A 21,240-nucleotide genomic window follows, 5' to 3' on the forward strand; every position below is an offset into this window, starting at 1 on the left:
ATTTAACATGTTTTTTAACCCTCAAAACGTGTTGCTATGGAACACTCGGGTTGCTAGGGATGCTATACTTACATAACGTCCCCAATGAGATGATTCTAAATGTTATGCCGTGATTTCCTAACAGCAAAGTAACCACTCATCCTTGTTGAACCCCCCCCCCCCCCCCCCCCCACGTGGGCCCATCCCAGGGATCTTGTGATCGGCAGCTGAGGCTCTTCTGTCCCGGAGCGTCCGTCTAGACCATGTGACCCTCGCAAGGCTGTCAGAGAAGTCGACGGGGATGCACGTGACGCTGCTCCGTGCGTGAGCGGTCGTGGCTTCAAGTTGAGGTTACAAAAAAAAAATGAAGAAATCGAATTGACTTTGCAGTGTAACGAATGTCGGTGTTTAGCAGGGGAATACAACGGGAGCCCAAATGACTTTAAAGTGATGTCATTTGTGCTTAAAAACGCTAAGATGCAACACGCGGAATGAATTCGAGATGACGCTGACATAAGAAGCCCCTGTTGTTCAAAACAGCAAAAAAGTGAATAAAGTTTTTCATTATTAGCCATAAACAGTCATTAAAAAAAACAAAACACTGCCTCTCATTGCACCAATAACGACATAATATAAAATAAAATAACAGTAAAACTTTCCATAGACACGTTCTGTATAGGTGCATTTTGTAATGACTTTGGTAGTATCAATATACTTTACTGCTTTAATTAATATCCTCTCGTATATTAACCTCCGTAAAGCTGTTGTCTTTGCATGTTTTCACTTCTCGCAACAGTGCATAAATTGTTTTACGAGGGAATAAAAGCACCCCTGAAAAACATTAGCCATCTGGGGTGCGGGCAAGGCGGGGGGCGCATAACTGGGAGGGCCCTCACGCAGCACGCGAGCGTAATGTGCGCATAAACGCGGAACAAACAGCGGCGGAGTACCTTACAACGGCGCAATTGAATCATATATTTGGTTAGTCTATCAACAGTTGGGGATTTTTCACTCTTAGGATGATTGTTTCACAAGAAACTACATAACCAGTTGCTGCGAAACTGTCGACCAAACTTGTAGAATCCATTACATTTCCAAGATTTTGAATAGAATAAGAATATCTTAGTGACAGAAATCTGGCTTATGTAGGTAATGGGTCACAATTAGGTGAATGCAATTGTTTATCGATTGTATATATTTATCCTTAAGTATCTGTAGCTTTTGTGACTAATGATTGTGCAAAACTGTAAACGACACCCAGTGGGGGTTTGAGGTCATAGGCGCCTACTAAATGAGCGTGCTCCGCATAATTCTGCCTAGCAACAAGTGACCCATTCAAACAAATCCAAGCGGTTCTATTGGTCCACCTCGCTACAGCTGCTGCCAAGCTGCATATGGAATTCGGTTGTCTATAATTTGAGAATTTTGAAGTAATATAGTTTTCTATGCTTTAACCCACCAACGTTATCGGTGCATGGGCCGTACAGTTGTTTTAATATAAAAACACCCCTTTACAAATTCTGCCTAGCAACAAGTGACAAAATAGCTATGACCTGCTGTCAAGTTAAAATGTGATTTGAGACGTCTATGAGTTAAGGTTTCTGAAGTAATATAGCTGTAGTTTTCCAAGTTATAACCCCCCTAAATTATTGGTGTACTGTTAATTTGTTTTCAAAGAAAAACGCCAATTCATAAATATTGAACCGTTTGGCTGATGGTGTCTCTTTTGATTTTATGTCCGCCGCAATAAGTCATTTACAGTACGTAATGGCGCGAAAAGGATTGGATTCTGCTTAGCAACAATTGACTGATATACAAGCCACTCTATTGGTCAACGCTGCTACACCTGCTGGCCAGCTAAAATGTGATTTCAGATGTTTATAATTAGACAAGTTTGAAGAAGTATACTTTTATATGTTATAACCTACATACGTTATTGGTTATGTAATAGAAAAAAAACGATAATTCCTAAATATCACACAATTAATTGTCCATTTTGATGACATGTCCACACAATAACACCAATTTGCAGTAAAGCGAAAATGTGTGTCATGTGTGAGAAATATCCCACGAGCAGCTTTCAGCCCTTGCTGCTGGAAAAAAAAAGTTGCCGTGGTTCCCCCTGGTGGAGCCTCCAGGAAAAAAAAAAAAAACATGGCTACCCGGAGTAGCTGCTCAACTGTCGGCCAAAAGTGAAGCAAAAGTCCGGCGTTTTGCGAGCGACGAGGTCCCGGCTGGGGGACTTGTGGAAACGGGGGAAGGAGGTCGGAGGATGTCTCGCTGGGTGCCCACCAAGAAGGAAAAGTACGGCGTTGGTAAGTGCCAACAAAAAGCAGCCACTCCATCGTTAGCGCTTTTTAGCTCTCAGATAGAAGAAGTTTGGGAAGGACGGCGAAGCCGAACGCGGCCGCCCCTCTCCGGCTTCTCCTTCGTGTTCGGAGAGTGTGTGAGTGGATTTATATATTTTTGTGTGTGGTGGTGGTGGGCACGGGACCACGGGGTGGGGGGACGACGACTGGCAGCGAGTTTTCAAGTGGAATAGACGAACTGTGTGTCTTTTTACGTGGTGGTGGAAGAAGACAGTGGGAATTGTTTCGAGGCGCGCCTCGGCTGCTGTTTCCTGCGCGGGCAGACGGAGGGGCCTCGCTCCGCTCCCAAACTCTCCCACTTGAACTTTTAACAACGCCGACTGCGGCTCAATTCTCGCGTTCTCGCGTGCACTTCGGCGCCGCGACGCGCTCGCTCCACTCGTCCTTCGCGTCCCTCGTCGAGATAGTGGCGTCGTCCGCGCTAATGCGATCAATCGCGACAATATTAGCTCATTAATGGGAGTCGATGCCAGACATGAATCACTGACAGCAAGGCCCAGTTTACATTGACACGGTCTTACAAGACATGTTTGTTTTTGCGCTTGTGTGGCGTGGCACAGCACATGGCAAATAATTGACACGTATAAAGTACATTGTTTGTAATATTTTGACGAGAGGTGGCGATATCACTGTCACGACTTTGACCAGCGATAGTATCATGAAACTGAAATTGTGCGATAAATGCTGTGGAACAAAACCATGTGCGATACATGAAAGGCTTTCTAATATTTGGACAAGAGAGGCTCCAGGAATCACAATAGAATCCCATTGCGACATTATTCCAGCGATACAGATATTATCACGACGCACACGTATTCCCCCCTCAATATTTTGAGCCTAGAATCCCCCCCCCCCCCTAATATAGAGTTGTTGTTTTTTTCATCTTATACATTTTACATTTTTCTACTTCTTGTTCCCTAAGTTTTTTTGTATGTGTGTTTTTCATCAAATATTTGTGTTTTAATAGCCATATTGTGAGTCCACGGTTTAGCATTTTTCCCAAATTGTTCTTTTTTTTGTGTGTATTTGTCATCACGTTTTGTATTTCATCTACAATGTATTGTATTTGTTCCCTAATTTGCATTTGTTTCTAGTTTGTGTATGTTTCATCAAATAGTTTTCAATATCGTGATCTATCGAATCGATTGTTTATGCTCATTAATAGTGATGTGAAGCTTTCAGTCGCTTCATGACGCTAGCCCTCATCATAAAACATACCAGACAGAACTTGCTAACGTTGGGCTCGTTTTCAATTTACTCTTTCAGTGTTCGTAGGCCGACCAGTCCTGCTGTTGAACGACAGGATCAGTGTTTCCGATTGGCGGTTGTCTACGAGACTGACAACCCGAGACAGCGTTCATTGTGGCTAGCCGGTGATGCGTCCGAGCGATCTTTCGTGTATTTAAAAAAAAAATGTATAATGTCTTTTTTGATAACAGAAATAGCACTCTATGACATTGTACTTTGTAAAAAAAAAAAAAAAAAGTACAGTAATGACATAAGTAAATGCAATGTAAGGAATTAGTTTTCGCCTGCACTGGTGCCTAACAAATGGAAAGCGTTAGCGGTTTTGAAACCTTGACTTTTTAAAACCGTGGTATACCTTGACACCAATAACCGGCCCCCCTAATCCCAGGGGAAGATGATATGGTAAATGCTAAACTCCTGACTGACTTCGGAAACGCCGTCTTTGACAGGCAGTGTGAAAGGGGCTTAATTTTGGGGCGACTCAAGAGACTGGCTAGCAGAATTTTCCCCTGGACAACAGCAGAAAAGAGGCAAAGACGAACCTGTGCGCTACCTCCTCCGTCCCTCTGCCGGTATTGATCCAAATAGCCCGCCGATCTGCCCCCACCGTGCTTCCTTTGCCGGCTCGACAGATGGCGTTCGCGGTGGGGGTGGGAAACACAGTTCAGCGACGTCGCCAGGCATCATTACATAATTTAGATGGGCCCGGGTGATGTTAATACAGCTGAGCTGCAGGACTGTCAATTTCTGTTAGGCGGCTGGTTGCGTGAAGGCAGGATTCCCCCCGGTCCCAAGTCGCAAGTCTCTCCTTACACTTTTTTTCCCCCCTGATTTTCTTCGTCAATAACTGACAAAATAACTGTAACCTTGGAAAAAACGTTCACGTTGGTATTGATTTAAAAAACAACAACAACAAAAACATGGACTTTTGCTTTGTTCGTGAGCAGAATTATGCACAAAATATGTTGATTGATTACTTTTCCACTGAATTTTATATCAAAGAGGTGAGACCGACCCTGAAAAAAATGTTAATCTGGATACAATTGATATTGAAATTGATAGAGAAAGGGCTTTTACCCTTTTCTCCATTATGCAGTGACTCTCTCAAAACGTAGGCGTTGGCAGGTGTACAATCAAAATTTGGACCGTTTGGCCTTGGTGGAGTGTAGCTCTCGACTGAGGAATATTCTTTCTGGCTTTTGTTAAGTTCACAGAAATCGGGAAGTTGCCAACGCTAGCTCGCGTCGACTCGGAGCGTTGAACATTTTGGAGCCTCCACAAGCCTGCAGCGTTGATTAAAAATGTGTTGAACATGAACCCATTTACCATTGAGTATTATTAATCACTAGATGACATTATTGCTAGTTTTCACCAGTAAAAATTCGGGTCACACACAAGTTTGCAAAGTTTGTTAAAAGGTTAAAGACAAACTTTTTGGTATTATTAAGCTCTAGCTACTGGCCCACACCAACGCTTTAATCTACCAGATTCCTGCTCGCAGCCAATGGGGGCTTGGACACCGGCCGACCCGTCTTTTTCAGCGCACCGAGAGCTAATCTCCCAAGTACTTCACTTCAAGACTGTCTATCAGCGCTTGTTATTAAAGTCCCCTAAGCTCTCTGAAAATAGGTTGCTGCATATTTATTCGCAAATCAACGGGCTCAGCATCTCTCGGGCAATTGGGGTCACAAATAATGTCAACGTCAACTTAAGTCCTTGTTATTGTTGTGTTTGTCGCGTGTTTTTCTTCTTTTTTTTTTTTTCCACGCCCTTTTATTCTGGGATTTCTAATGGAGGTGTCACTCACTGTGGATGTGAAATTGCCCCTGTAACATTTGGACGCGGTGAACATTTTGATGAAAAGGCCGTCAGTGTATTAATGTGCGCGCTCGTGGCCGGTTAAACGATGATGACTCGGACGGCGGTGCCGCGCTCAACTCTGGAGGTGGTTTTAGATTAAAGTCCGACATCGCTACCATCCATCACCTGACTTTATAACCTCAGCCACTGTTCACTGGTGTTCGAAGAAGATTTAAAAAGGATTTGCGGGAAGGTTTTACGACATTGAACAGCTGAAATTGTCATGAATTGATGAGTGGCATCTATTTGGATCACTGGAAAAATAATTCTGGGGGTATGTGCAAAGTCCTTGGTTTGAGTACAGTCCAAACATATGACGTTTCGCGGTTACGAATGGCGTACAATTACAATAAATAGTTTGTGCATAAGAAATTGCAAAGGTTGAAAAATTGACTGAATCAACAGCGCCTCCGCTGGTTACAGCCACGTAGTACACTCCATTTTGCCTCAGTATGTTGAAGACGCAATTAAACGACAATCCGTTTCACACGAGATGGAATTTTTACACGTTAATCGATTATTCTACCTAATATAGGCTGACAATAAACTGCTACAAATGTGACGTGCGTAGTCCAAAATACATTACATGCAGTATGTGTTTGGCCTTTGATGGGAGGTCGACGCGGCTCCTGAAATGTCCCGGATATCTTTAGGGAATGTCTACCGTCATGTTCACCCATCCTTCCCATCTTATCCGTCAGGACGACATCGTAATGCTCAAAGGCATTTATGCGTTTTCCCTTCGATGCATCCGTCGCGCCCTTGTCACTACACGTTATCGGTGCCGCACTTTTCCAGAAAGCCTTTGCTCACCTCACTTTGTAAAGGCATCAACTGAGGTGATCAAATATCAAATACAATGAAAGTTACAAATTCGATACGCTCCAAGCCTGTAATTCAATTTACACGTACAGATTATCAAGTACATTTTCCCCATTGAAATGAGTTGAAATCCGTCCCTCCCCCCTAAAGCACCAAAATTTCGCACCATTCAATAAACACATGGCTGAAAGCACTTTTATGTTATATATTTTGAAATGAGACACCGCTTTGGCCTGAGCACAAAAACAGTAACTTTTTCAGTGAATAACGGAGGAGAGGTCCCCCCCCCCCCCCCCAAAAAAAAATAAACACAAATTGGCAACCTCGCTAATGCCAAACCGCAAATACGTAGGGGTTCACTGTGCAGTACCAGTTAAATGGCGACAAGAATGCAAATTAATTTCAAGACTTATGCTGATGGTGCTTAATGAGCACTTTCAGTCTGGAGCTCAAGGCCGCTCATTTGCAGTCACGCAAATCTCAACAGGAAATAACCCCCGTCTCCTCTTGAGCCAATTATAAACAACAGCCCCTTGAAGACGTTTTTAGAAAAGTGGTGATAATGCGGGCGTGATTGGGCTAAAGTGAGCAAGTAGAGAGAGAGTGAGAAAAGCTTTCTGCCAACCCTCCGATCGCACAGAAGCAAGGAGGAAATGCTGCTAGAGATATCAAGAGAAGCACAATGGATGGGGCGCTTCCAGTAAAGGCAGAAGGAAATATGATGTCGTGCAGGAAGATGAACAATGTAGAATTTTTGGCAAACAAAAAGGTGTGCAAGAGGGAGGCTCGAGAAAGCATCTTGCAGGGTCTGGACATCCGACGACAATTGTCTTCAACTTTCTCTCTGTCTCCTTTGTCCATATCGAGCATGAATAAAATATCAAGGGAATCGAGCTTCACGATCTTTTGGCCAGCACTAAGAGAAGGCGTATTGAGCTTCAACACAGTAGCTGCGCTAGCAGTACTAAGCTAACATTACCACAAGCGGACGTTAGCCGCGGCTGCGACTTGGGTAACATGACTTATTCGTAATGGAGTGTTACTAGAACGTGAAACGTTATCAGTTTGAAATTTTATTTTTGGGAATGCTCAATATATTAAAAATAAAAAGAGGCAATAAGCATATCTGTCGAGCAGGAATGTTACGAAATCCACGGCGTTTTTTTCTCAGCTGCCTTGTAGTCTTCTGTTTTCTAGTCCTATACCCAGTTCTTGGCACACATGGCATGGGTATATTATTGTCTGGAGGTGGATATCCTGCCATAGTATCAACAAAGCTCCGGAGGTCCAAGGGAACAGATAAGCGCAAAGCTGTGGGTGGTTTCTAGCAAATAGGAAGCTACCAGAGAGGGCAGATTTGTATTTATTTATTCATTTAAAAATTTTTTTTATCCATCCTTCCCATCAGAGAACACTTCACTCATATACTACTGTCAGGATGTACTGGTTGTTATAAGAAATATGACCAAAGGTTTTGAAAATTGCAAACTTAAGCTTGAACTTCCTGTCTGGTTCGAGCATCTTGGAGTGCAAACTTGTAAGCTTGAAATAGTTAGTTGCCTTTGCAACTCTTTCACAGTGACTCATCCATTCCAAAAATAACACACTTCAAGTCGACCGCAGACCTCGAGCCAAGGCCGAACGATCTTAATCTGCACTGACATCTACCCTGCTGTGTTTTTATTAGTGATGCACCAAAGTTTCGGCCACTGAAAGTGTTTGTCTCAAAATGGCCCAAGAGTGCATTTTCGGTTTTAGTCTGAAAGACTTTTGTCACTGAAATAAAATGTCTGAAACAGGATGTTGTGGCTACGCAAGCAAAAACCGCAGGCCAGTGCGCAGTTATGTAGACTATATTTAAAAAATATAAAATGGCTTGTCCACATTGAACAGTCATGCAACCTCCCCGCTTTCTGCTGTTTGTATCGGAGAATGCTTGGTGCACGCCATTTTGCGCCGACACAGCTACCTGCGAGCTACGGCTAGCTAGCTAACGCGGCTAATACAATGGCGAGTCACGGAGGCGAAAGTTCCCTTCGTGTCCGGTGTCAACGCAGCATAAGTCACTAGTCATCGCCTCCATGGCAGCAAACACTAAGTTCTAAGTACCGTTATCACAAAGGGAGGACGAGGAGTAATTAACAGGAGAAAGATGGGGACGCCATGCTAATTGCTAAGCTATCGTGACGTGTAGTCGCAAAACACTGAAGTAAGTGATTGGATGATGCGATACACTTGTCACATAGGTCCGTCTGGAGCCGCATTATAGCGGACAGTAACCAACTTTGAAGAGCAAAAAAAGCCAGGCAAATTTAATAAGTGTCTGGAGATAAAATAATACACAATAGCGCTACACGTCCCCACAGGACTGAAACAGAGGTGGTTGCAAATCAGAGGTCGACCAGTGTCGGATTGCGGTCTACAATAAAGGTTCCACTTTATCAAACATGTAGCATCTGACTGAGCAGAAAGCTTGTGACTAAGCTCCTCAATAGTCAAGCTTTGTTTGGGTTTCCCTGGCCGACAAGCTGATGCTACGGAAACGAACGCAACGGGCCAAGTTGCTCACTGCGTTGTCGATGGCATTCCAGCTCCTTCATCAGTGCCCGGTAATGACCACGTTATCGGTGGCCGTGTGGATGAGCGCGCCTTATAATTGAGCCAAAAGTGTGGAATTACAATCGGTCGGCGTGTCGTTGGGATAATTGTGGAGTGGGTGGGTGTCGTTTAGCGGTGGTCTGTGATCTGATTCCACTCTGCGAGAGCCTTAGGTAAGAGCTTTACGTCAGGTAATGACGTAATGATCCGGCCACTCCTTCAAACCGCTTCTCGGCAAGTGGTGCTCATTTTTAGCCCACGGTTGGAAAATGTGTTTTTATCAGTGATCACCATGTCCTTTTTGTGGCTTTTATAAATTGTTGCTTTATGTTCTGGATTATGAGCCATTTCGACTGAGCAAGTGGTCCGCTTCAAAATAAATACTGTAAAGTGACGGCGCTGCCTTCCCAGTCTTTTGCTTGTTTTGCTGTCCTCGCCTCACGTCGGTACCTTTTGTGTACTGGAAACAAACCGCGTGCATTTCCTGCGGGCAGCGCGGGCCTTTGTTCATGTGTCAGCTGGTGAATTCTGTGGCCTCGTTGGATTGTTTGAGGGGTCACGAAAACACTGGCGGGTATTTTTCGATAGCAACTGGAGACACACAAAGCTAGCTGAAACGTGCTACTCATGCATTTTATGGCTTCCACTAAAAGATGAATGTATGATGTGATTGACGTTTTAAAAAAAAAAATAGCAGGGTGATGGTTAGGTTATGCATTTAAGCCTAACTGTAACCCTTTTTTTTTAACCTGTCCTCTGTTATTCACTGAAAAAGTCATCCAGTCGCGGTTTTTGTGCTCATGCCAAAGCAACAAAATGAATGTATTAGGCGCCATCTCGTGACAGAAAAATAAGCGAATAGGCGACTTCTCAAAAGATGAATACGGTGGTGCCTTGAGATATGATAATTAATCCATTCCACGACCACGCTTGTGACTTAAAACACTCATAATTAAACAGAATTTCAAGAATTAAACAGTTTTTTCCAAATGTGCTTCAGTTCACTGGACATTATTCTAGCGCACTTTTAAGACAGTTATGCGGTTGTTTTAATACTGGGGATGGCAATACAGATTGAAGTCCTTCACTCCCTGGCAAACTGCTGCTTATTGTGAAGTGAGTTGAGTTCACTGGCACCGTACAGCGCTCGTATCGCAAACCATTGCTCGTAAGTTAAAGAGAACACTCGGCTGAACGATGGCTCCTATCTCCAAAAACCCGTAAGTCAGGTCCCTCGTATCTCAAGGCACCCACTGCATTTGATTCCTTTCTATGGCTTTAAGGTTATGGACTGATAACTTGAATGTCTCCCGGAAAACCTATATAACCTATATATGGAGGAAATACAACAAATCACATTGGAGGTGAAGGTTGTTATCAATCTCCGCCAAGCGCCGACGCAAACGACACGTCGCCCTGTGACGGCTGTTGTTTTAAGATGTCAGTCACGGCCTGCTGCGCTTAGATGTGACAAAACGGCCGATTTTTATTGGATGCATTTAAACTGGCCTCAAACCAAATGGAATTCTAGTTAGTTTCACACCGCCTCCAGTGTTTTGGTCTTTCCTCAGCCTGTTGATTATGACACCGTCAGTGGCGCCGGGCCCTCGCGTCAGTGTTAACCGGCGTGGGTGGACGTTGTAAACACTCGCCTCTTCGTCCTCGTAATAATCCCTCTGGTCTTTTTCAGCAATCTACAACTACGATGCCCGCGGAGAGGAAGAGCTGTCGCTGCAGATTGGAGACACGGTGCACATACTGGAGACACATGAACGTAAGCATCTTACTCAATGATACGTTTGCTTATTTTCCTCAAATAGAGTCAAGTAGACCGAGCCCTGCCTCAAATAGCGAAAAACCACAAGTGATAGACAACCATTCCAAAAAGGTTTGCAATTGTCCATAAATTACTCAGGATGGCGGCAAAGCACGTTTTAGACAATTAGACAAGGCTAAGGCCTGATTAACTGAAGATTCTCCAATTCACTTCCTTGGCCCAAGATGTCCCAAGATGGCGCCAGAGCAATATTTAAATTATTATAAACGTGACTTTGTAATGCCGAACCAAAAATATCTGCCGGTTCGCTGCAGTGGCAGTCCCAGGAGAAATGCCTCCCTTTTTCCCATTCGAACAAAAACGGGTAACAACGAGATGCTGGCCTAGGAGTTAACTGCAGAGTTTGCTTTCCAAAACGGCACCAACCGAGGCGTGTAACGAATTTGAGTAACACAGTTGAAACCCTAACCTGGTCTTCAAAGTGCTACCTCTGACCCCTATTTGAAAGCCCCACCTTTTTTGAAACGCCACCTTAAAACACTACTGTTGGCCTGAAACTCTTACTTTGAAACCCAACCTTGGCTTAAAATCTTACTGTAATTTGAAACTCTAACCCTGATTTTAAACCATAATTTAGGCCTGAAATCCTAACCTAACCCTAACCCGAGTTTTCGACCCTTATTTGAAACCCTAACCAGACCAGAATGTCTTCATTCTCTGCAAAAATACCCCTCTAGTCCCTGTATTCTTTCCTATACATACCCTGCTTTTTTCCAGACTGGTTCAGAGGGCATAGGCTGAGGAGGAAATCCAGAAAGGTGAGCGGCGGGTTAACACAGTCAAGTTCTGACGCAGGGCATGTTTTGCAATGACCTGTTTGACTTCTGTTCTGCTCTGGCAGGGCATCTTCCCCGCCTGTTACATCCACCTGAAAGAGGCCACTGTCGAGGGCAGCGGGTTGGTACTTGAACAGTGTGTTGTTATCATTACACAATAATGAGAACTCAGGGGGAAAAAACATGGGCATTTTATTTTAAGGCCATATCGTCCAGCCCTACTTGTTACACAACAACAAAAAAGTGCAGAATTGTTGCAGTAATAGGGGGCATTTTATTTGGTATGTGTTACCGCAGGCAAAAGGAGACGGTCGTTCCCACCGAGCTGCCTCTGGTGCAGGAAGTCACCACCACGCTGCGGGAGTGGGCCTCAATATGGCGGGACCTGTACGTGGTAAGTGGAAAGCTTCTTCATAAGTCTCTGAATCTCACGAGCGTGTTAACAGAAGTTTTCGGCGATTCAGGGCGACAAGCGCGAGATGTTCAACTCGGTCCGTGACATGATCTACGACCTGATCGAATGGCGCTCCCAAATCCTCTCGGGCACGCTGCCGCAGGACGAACTCTCTGAGCTCAAACAGAAAGTCACATCCAAGATTGACTACGGCAACAAGTGAGGATTGCTGGTGATCTTCTCCGCAGATCTTTAAATTTTTCCAAAATGAAGGCCTTTGTTCTCCTTGAAAGAGTTTGACAAGAAAGAGCTTTGACCTTAAAATGACAAAAGGACAGGGAAAGTTGAGCCCATTTCTTGTTCCAGGTACTTGGATCTCGACCTGGTGGTTCGGGACAAGGACGGAAACATTTTGGATCCGGAGCTCACAAGCACCATCAACCTGTTCAGAGCGCACGAGACGGCCGCCAAGCAAATCGAGGACCGCATCCAAGAGGAGAAGGTGAGAGCCTCAGCCTTTACTTGAAACGCTAACCCTCACACGAAAACCAAACCAAGGTCCTAATTTGAAATCTTAACACAGACTGGAAAACGTCATTTGAAACACTGAACCTTTGCTTAACGGGAAGCGCTAAACACTAAACCTTAGCTCTTAATTTAAAATCCCTAACCTTTGTCTTGAAGCTTAACCCAAGCCGTCTTGTTTCTCCTTTGGCCTGTTAAATGCCAAATGTTCCTCCAGTCGCAGAAGCAGAACATCGACCTCAGCCGGCAGGCCAAGTTCGCCTCCACGCCGGCCTTCGCCCTCTTCGTCACGCTCAAGAACGTGGTCTGCAAGATCGGAGAGGACGCCGAGGTGCTCATGTCGCTCTACGACCCGGTGGAGTCGAAGTTCATCAGGTGAGGCCCCCGAGAAGGACCGCGCTATGTGAGGGAGTCGGTCGCGTATTTATTTTTTCTCTCCGGCAGTGAAAACTACCTGGTGAAGTGGTCCAGCTCGGGTCTAGTGAAGGACATCGACCAGCTTCACAACCTGCGTGCCGTCTTCACTGTGAGTTGATTGTCAATTTGTAACGACAGCAACATTCAGAGGGATGCTCCGTGGGGATATATTGTCCTCGACTATGGCCGTGTTTCCCAATATTTATCGTGCCAAATGCGCACGTTTTACATGAGGGGAAAAAACCTGGGCACACCACCAAACGTTTATTCAATCAATGAAACTTTATGAGTAAACATGCTGTAAAGACTGTAATCAATAAAATATTACTACAAGATAGCAAACCTAAAATATATAGATTAAAATGATAGAAACACAAAAGCATAAATAACAACTCTAAAAATGGAATATAAAGCAGCATAAGGATAAAATAGATTAAATACGAGATGATACAAATAAAATAAAACTAAGATAGATTAAATAAAGTAAGCAAGAAAGACAAGTCAATATTAGTTAAAAAGCTCAGTTAAAAAGGTGGGTCTTTAATCTGTTCTTAAAGGCTATGTACTATAATAAGTACATATTATTCAGGACTAATCATTTAGGACCAATTGAGTGGATAATTTCCCACAGCACACCTTGATGATCTCTCACGGTTTGGAATCACTGGTTCCATTTCATCACTTTTTACTCCGTCTTCCTTTTAGGATTTGGGCAGTGAAGACCTGAAGCGCGAGAAGATCAGCTTCGTGTGTCAGATCGTGCGGGTGGGCCGCATGGAGCTTCGCGACAACAACACCAAGAAGCTGACGTCGGGTCTGAGGAGACCCTTCGGCGTGGCAGGTGATGCTTAGAGATGGAAGAGAGGGTCTGCGGGATGGGTCGAGGGCTTTTATGATGCACAGAGCCCTCTTTCTGCACCTGCCGGTGAAGACGTCTGCAAACACACACACTCTTCCGAGCAGTCTTTACCATCCCTCGTGGTGCCCTCCTCACTGCGCCCGAGCAGCCGCTGTGCCACACCGTGACGCCCTCCGCCACGCATCTGTACAAGCTCCTCAAGTTCATTTCAATACCTGTGACATGAACATAATTAGCAAGTTTCAGCCACTCTGAGGCTGTCATTTTGTGTCCGTGCACTGCGCAGGACCCTAACAATGTTCCAATAATGCTTTCCTTGTCCCCCTCTCTGCAGTCATGGACGTCACTGACATCATCACGGGCAAAATGGACGACGAGGACAAGCAGCACTTTATCCCGTTCCAGCCGTAAGTGCACAACACAATCATTCTTTGGCCTGCTGGAGCGCCTCCTTCATTTTTTCCCCCTCTCCGGTCCTTGACACCTGATTAGTGCGGGCCTTAAGATGCGTGCGCTCCTCCGTTCCCCCGCTGACTCAATTAAGGCAATCTCATTAACAGGCTGCCACTCTCGCAGGCAGGCGGAGTAACCTTTTGCTTAACGCCATTTTCCGCATAATTGAAAACGCTTCAGGTGACCCAGAATTTCATCCATCCGCATAAATTGTGGTCATTACAGACAATCTGCAAGCAAGTGGCTTATGTGTTTAACACAAAATGTATCAGCAAAAATATCACCTGGGACAGTGGTATCTTATTTTAATCAGTTCCGTGGCCAAGCTTGTAATTTCGATTTACTTGTGTATCAAATCAGTTTTCCCCTATTGATATGAATTGAAGTGCCATTCATTTGTTCCAGTTCCCACGAAAAGCGCCACAACAACAAGTAAGATACAATTTAAGTATGTGAAATTAAATATATTGGGTACAATCTACTATATGTGGAACATCACGTGTTAAACAAAAGACACCTTCGATGTTTAAAGTTCATGTGTGTGCTTTGTCCCGATTGCACGCGAAAGGGTTCTGCCATTTACACCTGCCGGAAGGAAGTGCTTTGACCTGTTTTGCCCAATGCGGAAGTTGGTTGCGTATATACCTTTATTTTAGGTGCACATTGTGTTTGTCTGACAAAGTGTCGTGACGACCTTCCTCATTTTCTCATCACATTTGCTTCTCTCAGCAACACCATCACATTTGCTGCTAAAAAAAAACAAAACAAAAAAAAAACGACGCCAAATGACGAGTACATGATGAGGTTTTTTTTTAGTTTTTTAATAGCCCAGGAAGTTTCCATCTGTGAAGACCCTCTGACGCCAACTTGACGCCATTTCCTAAACGATCATTTCTGCTTCACTGTGCTAACCGCTAACAAGTGGCATTGTGCGCATCATTCATCACCCAACTCCCGTTTTTTTTTTTTTCTCTCACCCAGGGTGGCGGGCGAGAGCGACTTCCTGCAGACAGTTATCAACAAAGTCATCATGGCCAAAGAGGTCAACCACAAGGGCCAAGGTGAGCACACCTGAAAACCTGCTGGAAACGGCATGTCATGCATGTATGATTGGAGCATAAACATGGAGGCACACAACATTAGCCCCTTTTCCACCGCAGGAACCCTTTCAGGAATTTCCCAATCTACCCTCGTAGTTTCAGTTTCTATTACAAAAAACTACCAGGGTGCAGAAGGTTCCCTGAGGGTTATTGACTTATTCCTGTAAAAGTGACACCCAAGCATCATATTGGTCAAATTATAAGTTTTCATCAAGTCGGAGAGTTTTGAGCTGCAGGCAGCTGCCTCGTAATTTAATATGCAGGAAAAACCTTGAACTCGCTCAAACGCAACATCCTTCTTTGTCAAGCGTTGACACAAACCAAAACTATCCTCCCACACGTCTCCATGGAAGCAGAATTCCTTCACTAATTAAAACACACGTCACTCTTCTGCGAAGATATTATCATAGGTTTGACACGTTGGCGCAGGACGGAAGAACATGTAAGGTGCCTCCTGGTTCTGTCAGCAGCTATGAAGCCCTCCCTGGATAAATGGAGCACTCTGCTCAGCAAGTGTTTCAAAAGGCTTCCAGCTAGTCTCGCAACGACATGAGGCCTCTCCAAAGTGGATCAAAAGAAAAGGTTGAGGCAGTTTTAGATTGTGGGGGGGGAACAAGGACAAAAAAAAAAACAAAGAAAAATTAAAACATGCTCATTGAGTTGATCCTTGGATGCTTGACAAACTAAAGTCTCACCATACCATTTCCTTTCGTGGTGGCATCATGAAAAATGCTCAAAAGCCAAGAAAAAGCAAAAAAAAACAACCTGTTTTTTAAATCGCTAGGCCTCTGGGTCACGCTCAAACTGCTTCCCGGCGACATCCACCAGATCCGCAAGGACTTCCCTCACTTGGTGGACCGCTCCACGGCCGTGGCTCGCAAGATGGGCTTCCCGGAAATCATCATGCCAGGTTTGGTGCCAGGTCTTTTCCTGCATGCCACAATATTGTTGCTGTCCCTTTCCTGTTTCATTAAATATCACATTATTATTTTGATAGTTACCATAACAGCTATGGTAATTTCCATTAGCCTGTCTATGGCATTTCACATATTGGCATTAAGCTAGCAGACTTTTGTTTGTTGAAATTGGATGGTTCCATTGAACATTTTGAGGATTAACTATACAATGTTTAAGTCTCTTTTGTTTTATGTCAGTTTTGCAGTAAACTTCAATGGGGAGAAAAATAAACAGATTCAAGCAGGCACATTTTGTCTCTTATTTGGAGAAGTGTGTGAAGAAGATTCTCCTCAAAGTGACATTATACAGTATGATAGTCTCGAGCGGGGGTGTCAAACTCAAATTCACGGTGTGCCAAAATAAAAAATTGAGCCGTCGCGGGCCAAACTCAATATTTAATGAAAAATCACTGCGATGTGCACGTTTCCATTCTCTGCAGAAATGTAGCGTTAAAGTTTATCAAGACAAGACAACAAACTTCAATTTTGCTTAAACACTGAATATGGAATAAACAAACTGTAATATTACAAACACGAGAAATCAAATTTGCAATTTGTTTGTTTCTTCTTCTGTCGCTCTAGATTCTATTTATCTATCTCCAAGGACCTTTCTTTTTGATGTAAATCTTTTTTCAAAGGCCAACAACAAAACAACCCGAAAAATAAGAATGTCCTTCAATAAAAATCTACTTCAACTTCAAACTATTAACAGTCCCTGCCTAGGAGTTGATAAAGGGCATTAAAAAAAAACGTCAATTCAACTATGTTCTATTCTTTGTTACAGCCACGTTGCTCTGCACACGACAAACAGGTCTGTCTTTACTTTAGTGAACAGATAATCTGGCTCCCACCTGTCTTGGAAGTTCCATCTTTCGTTTGGCCATTTTTGGGAAGGGGAAGTGTAAATTTGCTCGAGGAGACTGGTAGCATAGTTGCTAACGACTGCAACAGAAAAGGAAGGGGCGCTCGCCGGTCTAGACTGATGGGCCAACACACTAGCAAAGCATTCTGGGATTTGTAATAATAGTGGCGCATGAGCTATGTACTGGCGGGCCATCGCTAATACACATTTAATATGGTCTTGCGGGCCAAATATAATTACATCTTGGGCCAAATTTGGCCCCCGGGCCTGAGATTTGATATATATGGTCTAGAGAGTGAGAACGGGCTAAAAAATCGCAGGAAAAACGCACTTGAACACTTGAACTTTATTTGCAATGCTGTTTTTTCCGCTTCCTGAATGTCGCGTTGTTGTTTTCCTCCCTCCTGGATGCCACGATGTTATTGCTTGGCCGCTCGCTGTGACACTTATTTGTTCGTGCTTTCTTAAAGGTGACGTGAGAAATGACATCTACCTGACGCTGGTCCAGGGAGACTTTGACAAAGGGAGCAAGACCACCCCCAAAAACGTGGAGGTCACCATGTCCGTGTACGACGAGGACGGCAAAAAACTGGAGGTACGACACCGAAGATACTTTAGTCAGCCAAGCATATATTATACAGTGGTGCCTTGAGATATTAGCTGTTGTTCGGCCAATATTTAGCTTTGAATTTCGAGCGAAAACTTGAGAAACAAGCGCTGTATGATGGCAACGCAATCAACTCCACATTAAGATGCAGTTTGGAGAGAAAGAAAGAGGATTTCAGAGAAAAGTGTTTAGGGTTACGAATGTCGTCACAGAACGAAATCAACTCCTATCTCAAGGCACCACTGTATTCATATCAGTATTGTTAAAAAGAGGGAACTTAGGCTCCTGTCCTGCAAATGAGACAAATATATTTATGTATTCTTGGTGGTTTTTTCCCAGTTAGCATCGTAGCCGTTTCCACACCCAAAAGACTTTGTTTCTTTTGGACTCATCCCACGTCCCAAATTTGCATACGTACACAGGATATTTTTTAATCATCCGCCAAGCCGTCAGTGTCTTGTGTCCTAATTAAGCTTTAGTGCCCCGAGAGACTCCAGCCAGTGGCTGGCCTTTTTTTTTTTTTTGTGCCAGATGTTTAATTATTGCCGCCGGTTGCTGGGACGGCACCTCTTGTACCGCAGAAGCCGTCGGCTAATAGGGAGCATGGGAGCTGTACGGTAAAATGCTGGAGGAAGATTGTCTGTGTAACGTCATTTACTTTATTTGCGAGATATCTCGAATAATAGCCGGAAGCTCCCAAGTCGAAACACCACTCCTTCAAATAAAACCAGCACCAGTTTATCAATCAACATGAAGGTAAATGGAAATGTTGTCGTCCACAACCAATTCACCTCACGGTTGCTGATATACTGCAGGCCTATATACAGTATATTCTTTAAATAAATAGATAACATATATTGTGTTTGTGTTTGAAATAAATACAGAGATGGAAAGTTAATATTGATTGATTGGCTCGAGAGAGCGAGACTTAGGTTTCCGTATTGTAATTTATTCATGCAGACACACGGGCTTAATAACCACTCGGAGTTCAGACAAAACCGTTTCCACTTTTAATGTACGGGCTGGGCAATGAATCAAATTTGAATCGTGATGTAAGTTTTGGCTTCTCACATGCGGCAGGTGTGGTGCTTGTCGTGTGATAATATATTTCTTACTGTCGAACTCTCAAATGCAGCGTTCACGTGTCCCCAAGTTTCGTCAGCGTCTGTGCTCTGCGCTCAGTCGTTTATTGAACAGGACAAGGAACCAAACACAAAAATACCAAATGAAAACACTCACAAGGAGCATGGCGCAATCATGAGCGCTTAAATGTCCAATCGGAGCTGGAGTCAGAGCTCGTTGATGTCACTCACAAGGCTACGCTCACCGTTAATGATGACTTAAGTTGTGTCATTCATCTCCGCTGTCTGGTTTTGTGACTTATTTCCGGTCTGGGGCGCACCAATATCGCGGCTAGGTTTCTATGCGCACAGCACTTCCGCATACCACGTTGGCATGTCAATTTTTAGTCGCGTGGAGCGCTTCAAAGTTTACTCGCCGGCTGCTGGAATGACTCTTTCTTACTTTCACGTTTTACATCTCAACGTACCTCTGCAATTTTAAGGCATGTTTGCTAAGATTGGCTGCTTGTTCGTGCTGACTTGGTGTGCTTAACTTCATAAAACGACTTTATTTTCGACATTCTCTTTTGTTTCATCCTGTTTGTATATTTATATTTTACAATAGTCTTATTTCTCCTAATTTAAATGGTCATCGATTTTTGGGGACTTGAAAGGATTGGTGGCATTTTAGGTCATTTTTGTACACCGTTTCCCTTTTCTGTCTCCATCGCTGCTCATTTATCTCACCGGCTCTGGATTTTTATTTTTCGTCATTGTCCTTCCTTCGCCGGAAGGAATTCTGACGCAGGCGAGCGACCTCTCATCATCCTGACATATTTACCGCACCCGCACTTTCCTTTTCTTTTCTTTCACCTGTGGCCACAGTCCTTTTTTTCTTTTTAGCTGTCATGAATCCCGGCGACTTCTAAAGTGACTCCCGTGCCCTCCAGTCGCGTTCCACTCAGCCCGGGGTAAACGGGGGCCCTGTTATTTCTCATAATTGCCGCTTGTCAGAAGCCATTCGCGTCGGAGTAGCTCAGCGGCGGAGAGTCAGCTGGCAAAGCGCAAATACTCCTGGCAGATTGCAAGGAAACAAAGCCATCCGCTGTCAGGCCCTTGCCTCGTTGGTACGGGGGGCTACTTTCCATATGCACGCTGACCGCCTTAAATAATTAATTTCTCATTTATCCAGCAAATCCGCAAGGCTTTTGGGAGATTTGCAGGCAGGTGCTTAAGCAAGGGGACTTTAAAAGCCCTGCACACCGCCGGGGGGAGTGCATTTTATTAAATAAGTGCGAATGAAACTCGATGATTATAGCGGAGCCATTTTGATCATGTGTATTTGTGGCCAGGGGGCTGTTTATTTACTCAACTGGAGAGGGATCGGCACCAAATGAGATCCAGCTTCAATTCACTGGCAGCAAATTCTACACTCCTCACAATTACACTCCTGTTCTCGGCTATGTATGGGCAGTAATTCCTAACCAGTGTGCACATTCGTGTGCTGTGAGAGCTCATCGGTGCACCTCAGGAAAGTATCTAATTTCAATATAAAGTCCCTGGAGAGTGAAAATAGTTTAAATTTGACACACCATAGCGAAAAGTGTTATTAACAACCAAATGCCAAATTTGAATGATGCAAAAAAAAAAAAAAAAAAAAAAAAAATCATCGGAAGGGTGTATACAATGAGGCTTCAAAAAGGTGAGAAATGACGTGCGTGATTTGCGTGCACTCCCAGAAACGAGGCACTCTAAAGGCCACACCCGTCCACACGCTGGCTGTCAAGTTGGCGTGTTTTTTTAAATATTCTGCCATCCTCACATTTGCTCCTTCTCTCAGCGTGACGTGCCTGCACTCACGGCCGACAACGAGGCGCTCTAAAAGAACCAAGCCAGCGGACTAATGGCTAATAGATCCTGTAGATGGCGGCATTGCGCCACTTTTTTTTTTGCTATAAAGAGAGCGTATATATAAAGTGTGAGAAAAGATGGAGTGAATGACGAAGGATGAATGAGTTAATAGTTGGCTTTTTGTTCATCCGTGTCTTCCAGAATGTAGTTTTTCCCGGTGCTGGAGATGAAGGGATCAGCGAATACAAGTCTGTCATCTACTACCAAGTCAAGCAGCCGCGCTGGTTCGAAACGATTAAGGTATTTCCTGAATATAGCACTTAACCAAGACATTATGAAGTGTTTGGTAAATGGCTTACTACTGGGTGGTTAAAGCTGTATCGTTCCACTCATTCCAGGTAGCAATTCCCATCGAAGACGTGAACCGGAGCCACTTGCGCTTCACTTTTCGCCACCGCTCGTCGCAGGACTGTGAGTACTAAATTTTTTTTTTTTAAATTACACTTGTAAGGTTCCTGCGTTTTTCTAAAAGCACAAAAAAACCCACCTTTTTCATCATAAGTTTACTCCTTTATTTGTTGTCGTAATACAGTATTTGAACTTTTTCCTCAAGAAAATATGACAGCAATTTTTTTTTCCACCTTTTTGCCTTCAAAATAAATGTAC

The 21,240-nt window shown here is 43.9% G+C and overlaps 1 protein-coding gene across 1 annotated transcript in view; it reads left to right on the top strand.

The window, feature by feature from the left end:
• Window positions 1-2,135: 2,135 nt before the first annotated feature.
• The window catches only part of dock1 (dedicator of cytokinesis 1), a 99,497-nt gene continuing 80,392 nt past the window's right edge, over window positions 2,136-21,240 (top strand). The window contains exons 1-16 of the mRNA XM_061664105.1: window positions 2,136-2,294; window positions 10,567-10,650; window positions 11,431-11,471; window positions 11,555-11,610; window positions 11,787-11,883; window positions 11,954-12,102; window positions 12,250-12,385; window positions 12,626-12,783; window positions 12,853-12,934; window positions 13,531-13,666; window positions 14,019-14,091; window positions 15,119-15,198; window positions 16,022-16,147; window positions 17,526-17,650; window positions 20,776-20,874; window positions 20,973-21,045. Of these exons, the coding sequence (XP_061520089.1) occupies window positions 2,252-2,294; window positions 10,567-10,650; window positions 11,431-11,471; window positions 11,555-11,610; window positions 11,787-11,883; window positions 11,954-12,102; window positions 12,250-12,385; window positions 12,626-12,783; window positions 12,853-12,934; window positions 13,531-13,666; window positions 14,019-14,091; window positions 15,119-15,198; window positions 16,022-16,147; window positions 17,526-17,650; window positions 20,776-20,874; window positions 20,973-21,045 (1,558 nt within the window). The 5' untranslated portion in view covers window positions 2,136-2,251. The remainder of the gene's footprint in view (window positions 2,295-10,566; window positions 10,651-11,430; window positions 11,472-11,554; window positions 11,611-11,786; window positions 11,884-11,953; window positions 12,103-12,249; window positions 12,386-12,625; window positions 12,784-12,852; window positions 12,935-13,530; window positions 13,667-14,018; window positions 14,092-15,118; window positions 15,199-16,021; window positions 16,148-17,525; window positions 17,651-20,775; window positions 20,875-20,972; window positions 21,046-21,240) is intronic.

Source organism: Phycodurus eques, chromosome 19 (assembly GCF_024500275.1).
Source record: "Phycodurus eques isolate BA_2022a chromosome 19, UOR_Pequ_1.1, whole genome shotgun sequence".
Taxonomy (NCBI): Eukaryota; Metazoa; Chordata; class Actinopteri; order Syngnathiformes; family Syngnathidae; genus Phycodurus; species Phycodurus eques.